This window comes from Otolemur garnettii, unplaced genomic scaffold (genome assembly GCF_000181295.1).
Source record: "Otolemur garnettii isolate 467f Iridium unplaced genomic scaffold, OtoGar3 scaffold00020, whole genome shotgun sequence".
Classification (NCBI taxonomy): Eukaryota; Metazoa; Chordata; class Mammalia; order Primates; family Galagidae; genus Otolemur; species Otolemur garnettii.
The window spans coordinates 21,587,566-21,595,830 of NW_003852415.1; the positions used below are offsets into that span (position 1 = coordinate 21,587,566).

General features: G+C 38.6%; 1 protein-coding gene across 1 annotated transcript; it reads right to left on the minus strand.

Annotated features, from left to right (window-relative positions):
- Positions 1-7,938: 7,938 nt before the first annotated feature.
- On the minus strand, positions 7,939-8,265 carry LOC100944706 (transcriptional repressor protein YY1-like; the record flags this gene model as incomplete). The annotated part of the gene is made up of 1 exon (XM_012803411.1): positions 7,939-8,265. A coding segment is annotated over one exon (327 nt), but the record flags the coding sequence as incomplete, so codon positions are not given.

Genomic DNA, 8,265 nt, shown 5'->3' on the forward strand with positions numbered 1-8,265 from the left:
CCTAGGGCCTGCAGTCTGGCCCTCCAATGGTCTGAGGGACAGTGAACTCGCCCTGTGTTTAAAAAGTTTGAGGACCCCTGCTCTGGACTAACAGACTTTCTTAAGTTAAAACATTCCGAGCCCTAGGCAGAGCTTCATTTCTTTACCTGATTATAAGTTAAAGACTCTTTAAACCTACTCATAACCTATAACCCCCTGCTTTGAGATTCATCACCTTTTCAGACCAAACCAATGAATGGCCTCCAAATGTTGACTTAGGATCTTAAGTGTAATTCCTGTCTCCATAATTGTATAAAACTGAAGTGTAACCCAGCTACTGAGGACACATTTTCTCAGGACCTCTTGAGGCTGTGTTCCAGACTGGCCACCCATATTAAGCTCAGAATAAACCTCTTTAAACTATTTTACAGATATTGGGTTCTTTTCCGCTGACAACATAAACCACACTAACCAGTAGATGCTAGATTTCAAAGTAAAGTGTGATGGGGAGAAGCATGAGACTCTACTAAAACACTTGAAGAGACTGCAGAGGGTGATATGGAATAGGAGCCTATGTGTGTGTATGTGGTGGTGGTGGGGGTGTCAAGCTAATTTAAACTGAATTTAAAAGGATGGAGTGCCCCAGCTAACATATAAATACAGTGGGTACAAGGGATTGTGAGAGATTATCAAACTATGATAATCCATTATTTTTATATAAGATGTACTAAATATGTGTGTTCCTTCTAAAATGAAGACTTGCTGTGGTTATCCTTGACCCTCAAGAGATTGGGCACCAGTGGAAATGAGATGCCCAAGGACTAGGTCCAAATAATCCAGCCAATAAGATGATGGCAAAGTGGACATGGTTTTTTGGTGGCCTTGTTAGGGGGCTGATGAGACCAGTGTTGGAAAGAGGAGCCCTCAGTTCTAAACAGCACCAGCCATATTCCCTGGACTTCAGACTTTGGGGGCCTTCAAGTCCAGGGACCCAAGTTATTTACATCTTAACCGATGAACCTGCTGTGCAAGTTCAGTACCTCTGGACCAGGTTTCAAAGTAGAATTTATAAGTCTGAGTACTGAGAAGTACAAAGGGCTCTCCCCTACTTTGAAATATTAGGTTTTATGGTTTCAAATCTATTGATTTTCACCACAAAACTATGAATGTTATTATAATAAGGTATTCATAAGAGCATTTTCTGGGAAAACCTCTCAGTTAAATTTCTTTTTTTTTTTTCTTTTTTTTGGCCAGGGCTGGATTTGTCTCAGTTAAATTTCTAAGTTGTGTTTGCCAAAGGAGGTTCACTCATGAACAATAACTTCCCTCAACAAGTTCAAATTAACTAATTTGATATAAAAAGGTTAGACTCCTTTACAATTAGTGTTATCTCTATAGATGTTTCCTGTTTGTAAATAAAGTTGTTTTACAAGCAAAATGCAGCAACAAAGTAACTTTAAAACACAATAGGATTCAGAGAAAGGTGGTAACAGTGGCATTGTCTTCCAGTCATCCAAGTCCCCTCACAGAACCCAGCAGAGCAATTAGGATAGCAAAAGAAAAATTGAGTATAGAAAGCAGAAAAATGAAACAAAAAAGTCAGTAAAATACAAATATCAAAAGGATTGAACAGAAAATAAAGAATATGGAAGACAGGCAAAGAAGATCCAATATATGCATAATAGAAGTGTCTCTTCCCCCCTACCCCTACTGAAAAAGGAAAGTAAGGAAGGAGAGTAGAAAGTATTAAAGAAAACTTTCCTGAAAAAGAAAATGACTTGAACCTGAATATGTGAAGGGGAGATGATAAGCCTGAAACATGTCCAAGAATAGTTAATATTAAAATTATTGGGCTTTATAGAACAGAAATCCCTTTGCCATAAGATAAAATGATTGAGTAATTTATATGGGATTAGACCTTCACAGAATACTTTGAAGTTAAAAAACAGTGGAGTGAATGGAGTAACATAGTACAGATACCCAAGAAAGAAAATGTGAACCAAAGGGTATTTTTTTGCAGTTTTTGGCCAGGGCTGGGTTTGAATTTATCAGCCCCAGTGCATGTGAATGGCTAGCATCCTAACCACTAAGCTATAGGCACTGAGACGAGACTGAATATTAATATGTTGGATATATTCATAACTGAAAATGGGTTTAATTCACCAATTCAAAAGTACACAGCAAAATCCAACTCTATTAACACACACACAGATCATAATCTATATTTGATAAATTAGAAATCTATCCGGAAGTCACTGAAAGACAAAGAAGACTTCGTACTGCTAAAGGCTATTCAAAGATAGAACAGTCAATATTTACACAGCTAATAACACAGCAACTTTATGAAGCATAAATTACAAGAGTAAAGAAGGAGAGGGAAATATACTACTAATAGAAAACATTAATGTAGTTTTTAAGATGAGGTAGATTAGATGGATAAAAATAATGATTGCTAACACAGAAAGTCTAAGTAATATTAACAATAGAGCAGAGGTTTATTACTGCTGAACCTAGTTGAGAGAAATGACGTTTGTTCAAATGCACAATCATAAACATTAAGTGTACTGGGCCACATGAGAAATACTAATAAATTATTAAAAATAAATGTAGCATTCTGATCTCCAGGCAATCAAGGTAGAAATAACAAAAGTCCTCTCTACCTGCAAATTTAAAATATCCTCTTAAACACTTTGTAAGATTAAGGAAAATATTTAAAAATGCAGAATTGCTTGACAATAATAATGAAAAATGACATAAAAGCTATGTCAGATAAGTAACACAGGGAATATAAGATTTGTAATGTGAAAAATCTATATGTGATACGTATGTACCAAAATCAGAGACATCACAAGAAGAGAAAACTACAGACTGGTATCTCTCATGAATATAGATATAAAAAACCTTAACAAAAGCAGCTCCCATAGCTCAGCGGGTAGGGTGCCAGCCACATACATTGAGGCTGGTGGGTTCAAACCCAGCCGGGGCCAGTTAAACAACAATGACAATTGCAACCAAAAAATAGCCAGGCGTTGTGGCAGGTGCTGGTAGTCGCAGCTACTTGGGAGGCTGAGGCAAGAGAATCTCTTAAGCCCAAAAGTTTGAGGTTGCTGTGAGCTGTGATGCCACAGCACTCTACTGAGGGCCACATAATGACACTGTCTAAAAACAAAACAAAACAAAACTTCAGAAATCGATTTAACAAAAGAAATGTAAAACCTACACTCTGAAAACTGCAACATGGTATTGAGAGAAAAATTAAGGAAAACGTGACCAGGCTGGGAACGGTGGCTCATGCCTGTAATCCTAGCACTTCGGGAGGCTAAAGCAAGAGGGTTCCTGAGCCCAAGGGTTTGAGGTTATAGTGAACTATAGTGACTCCACTGCACTCCAGTCAGGGGAACAGAGACCCTATGTCTAAACAAATTAAAAATTGAAAAAAAAAAAAAGCAAACATGTAAGCAAATGTATATGTAATGAAATATGTATGAGGGGAATCATGAGGTATTTAAAATACCTCAGTGAAGCAACCAACCCCAGCTCTGGGGAAACATGAAACAAAACCATCATAGTACAGATCAATTGCTGAAGCTGCCCTGTCAGATGCCAACACACCACTTTGTGCCTCCAGTATGTCCCTTCTAGATTCAAGAATGACTAAACCCTCTCTCTGCTGCCTCATCAGTTTGTCCCTTTCTGCAGATTTGCTCTTCCTGAACATACATGCAGGCTTCATATAACAAGTCACTTCTATTCCCCTTACCACAAAGCCTGCCGCAGCCTGGCTCTCCTCACCTCCTTTCGTTCCTGAGACCCCTGCAGCGGGGCTCTGCCTTATTCACAGCACTGAAACTTCCTGACAAGGTCACAATGGGTCTCTATGTGGCCAAATCCTATGGCCTCTTCCCTTTCTTCTCTTTACTTGGTGTCTTAAACAGTATGCACCTCGGCAGATGGCTTCCTCCTCCTTAAAACGTTTCCTTCTCTTGGTTTCAAAGACACCACCATCTCTCTAAGTGACCTCATTCAGGCCTCTTCCTTTAATTATTTTAAAGACTGCAAATTTATTTTTTTGGTCCTGACCTGAGTGCAATTAACAGCCTATCAACACTTCCAGTGGGAGGCAGCATATATATCCCACGGGTAATGTAGCTCAAACAGAACTCCTGATTCTTTTTCCCCTGCCCAAACTTATACCTCCCCCATCTCAGTATCAGTCTTGTGGAAAACATAATCTGCATTGCATTTATTAGGGCCACTTAAATTCTTCTGACAGCATTTCTTTTAGTAAGAAATTCTTTTACTGTGTTTTTAATTTCTTTTTTTTATTAAGTCATATATACATAGATCATGAATACATTTATGCCTTTGTTGATTATTTGTACAAATTAGAGTGCTACTAATTAACATAGCTTTCACCTCATTTACTTAATCAGTGTTAAGACATTTGTGTTCTATACTTGATAGATTTGACTTGTATCCTTGCAATATGCTCCATAGGTGTGGTCCCACCATTTAACCTCCCTTCCCATCCCCCCTCCCCGTCCCTCCTTCATCCTGGGCTATAGTAGTGATTCATCTTTCATATGAAAGTGTGAGCGATTATAAAGTGCTTTCATAGTAGTACTGAGTACATTGGATATATATTTTTCTATTCCTGAGAAACTTTACTAAAAAGAATATTTTCCAGCTCCATCCATGTAAACATAAAAGAGGTAAAGTCTCCATCTGTTTTTAATGCTGCATAGTATTCCATGGTATACATATACCATAATTTATTAACCCATTCATGGGTTGATGGGTATTTGGGCTTCTTCCATGACTTGGCAATTATGAATTGAGCTGCAATGAATAATGTGGTGCAAATATCTTTGTTGCCAAGTGATTTTTAGTTTTTTGGATTACACCTAGTAGAGGAATTGCAAGATCAAACAGCTGGTGGACATTTAGATCCCAGAGTGTTCAATAAACTTCTTTCCAAAACAAATGTACTAGCTTGCATTCCCACCAGCAGTTTAGAAGTGTTTCTTTTTCTTCACTTCCATGCCAACATCTGTAGTTTTGGGATTTTGTGAGGTGAGTTACTCTTACTGCAGTTAGATGATATCTCAAAGTGGTTTTAGTTTGCATTTCTCTGATGATTAAAGATAATGAGCATTTTTTCATGTGTCTGTAGACTGTGTGCCTGTCTTCTTCAGAGATGCTTCTGTTCATGTCTCTTACCTATGATGAAATGGGATCATTTGTTCTTTTCTTATTAATAAGTTTGAGTTCTCTCTGGATTCTGATTGTTAGACCTTTGTCAGAAATATAACTTGTAAAAATCCTCTCCCATTCTGAGAGCTGTCTAGTTGCTTTACTTACTGTGTTCTTGGCAGTGCAGAAGCCTTTTAGTTTGATTAGATCCCAGTAATGTATTTTTGATGTTGCTTCAATTGCCTGGGGGGCCTCCTCATAAAGTATTCTCCCAGGCCAATTTTTTCAAGGATGTCCCTTGCACTCTAAGAATTTTTATAGTTTCATGTCTTAAATCCTTTAACAAGTGAGAGTCAATTTTTGTTAGAGGAGAAAGGTGTGGGTCCAGTTTCAGTCTTCTACAAGTTGCTAGCCAATTCACTCAGCACCATTTGTTAAATAGGGAATCTTTCCCCCAATTTATATTTTTGATAGACTTATCAAAGATCAAATGACAAAAGTGTCTGGATTCATCTCCTGGTTTTCAATTCTGTTCCATACATCTACCTCTCTATTTTTGTGCCAGTACCAAGCTGTTTTGATCACTATAGATTTATAGTATAGTATGAAGTCTGGAAGCATGATTCCTCCTGATTTGCTTTTATTTCTGAGTGATGTCTTGGCTATTCGAGGTTTTTTTCTGTTTCCGTATAAAATGAAGTACTGATTTTTCCAGATCTTTTAAGTATGACAGACATGCTTTAATAGGGATAGCATTAAATCTGTAGATTGCTTTGGGTAGTATAGACATTTTAATAATGTTGATTATTCCCAGCCATGAACATGGTATATTTTTCCATTTGTTAACATCTTCAGCTATTTTCTTAGAATTTTATAGTTCTCTTTATAGAGATCTTTCACGTCCTTTGTTAGGTACATTCCCATATATTTCATTTTCTTTGATATTATTGTAAAGGGAATAGAGTCCTTGATTGTTTTTTCACCTTGACTATTATTGATATAAGGGCTACAGATTTGTATTTATTTTGTATCCTGAGATGCTGCTGTATTCCTTGATCACTTCTAGTTTTGTAGTTGAGTCCCTGGGTTTTTCCAGATATACAATCATATCTGTGAAGAGTGACAGTTTCATCTCCTCTGATCCAATTTGGATATCCTTGACCACCTTTTCTTGCCTGATTGCAACGGCTAAGACTTCCATTACAATGTTAAAAAGCAGTGGAGACAATGGGCAACCTTGCCTGGTTCCTGATCTGGATGGAAATGATTTCAATTTTACTCCATTCAATATGATGCTGGCTGTGGGTTTGCTGTAGATGGCCTCTATCAGTTTAAGAATTGTTCCTTCTATACCTATTTTCTTAAGCATTCTGATCAAGAAAGGATGTTGATATTTCCGCATCAATTGAGAGAATCATATAGTCTTTGTTTTTTATGTGATGTATTATATTTATAGATTTACATATATTGAACTATCCTTGGGAACTTGGGATGAAATCCACCTGGTCATGACGTATCATTTGTTTGATGTGTTGCTGGATTCTGTTTGCTAAGATCTTGTTAAATATTTTTACATCAATATTCATTAGAGATACTGGTCTATAATTTTCTTTTCTTGTTGGGTCTTTTCCTGGTTTGGGGATCAGTGTGATATTTGCTTCATAGAATGTGTTGGGAAGTATTCCTTCTCTTTCTACATTTTGGAAAACGTTAAGGTTTTTTTTACAGGAAAATACTTTTCAAGTATGCAGGTAGCTGCCCATTCTTTTAAAGAAAATCTACTGCAAGCAAAGTTATCAACCTCCAGAAAAATCACACATAGCATTACTAAGCATACCCCCCCAAAGGTGTACATTATGCACACTTGGAAAATACAAAATTAAAATTGTAAGCAACAAGTGAGCTTCATATTTATAGAATGTGAAAAGTAGTCCCATTTTCAGCACTGTTGTATAAAGAATTGTCTTTTGATGTGAAGTTCATGAATTGTCCTGCTGTTGGGACCACAAAACGAGATTACAGAGCAAGATAGAGCATCTTAGCAATGTCCTCTTATTAAAGTTTTTTTTTTAATTTTTACTACTTTATCAAAACATATCCCTTAGGTATGTAGGATTCATTTTTAAAATTCTTCCTAGAAATAATATAGAAAGGAGAGGCACATTTATTCCCAATCACACTTCTGAAGATGCAGCTTGTGGTCAAGAAAGGTCTTCTCTCTCTTCTTTTCACTGGTTGTTTTTGGCCTTAGCATGTGTTAAGATGTGAGATTTCAGGTTAGTTGACTGAGCAAACTTCTCATTACAACCATCGAGGGGGCACACATAGGGCCTGTCTGGGATATGGATTCACACCTGTGCGCAAATTGAAGTCCCGTTAAAAGCGTTTTCCACAGCTTTCGAATGTGCACTGAAAGAGCTTCTCTCCAGTATGAACCAGTTGGTGTCGTTTTAGTTTTGAGCTCTCAACAAAAGCTTTGCCACATTCTGCACAGACGTGGACTCTGGGACGGTGAGTGTGCAGATGTTTTCTCATGGCAGAGTTATCCCTGAACATCTTTGTGCAGCATCTGTGAGGGCAAGCTATTGTTATTGAAGCATCATCTTTTTAAATTTTTCTTGGCTTCATTCTAGCAAATTCCGCCAGTTGTTTGGGGTCTGAGAGGTCAATTTTCCTCAAGGAGGAAATTTCTTTCCTGTCATATAATCTGAATAATCAGTAGGCAAGTTCTCTCCAATGATCTGTTCTTCAACCACTGTCTCATGGTCAGTATCTTTTTTTCACCAGAGAACCATATGGTGACCAGACGTCGCCGCCGGCCGGCGCGGGTACCGGGATAAGGATCTGGTCCTCGAAGCCGTCCTCATACTCGGCACGCAGCCCGTCCGAGTCGTCGCCGCCCACCACCTCCTCGCGCGTCTGCACCAGGATCACCTCCTGGTGGTGGTGCACCTGGGTCGGGTCGTCGGTGACGAGCGGCTGCAGCGCGATCATGGGCGGGTGGTGGTGGTGGTGGTGATGGTGGTGGTGGTGCCCGGCGTGCCCGTGGCCGCCCCCGCCGCCGTGGTCACCGCCGCCGCCGTCCTCGTCGTC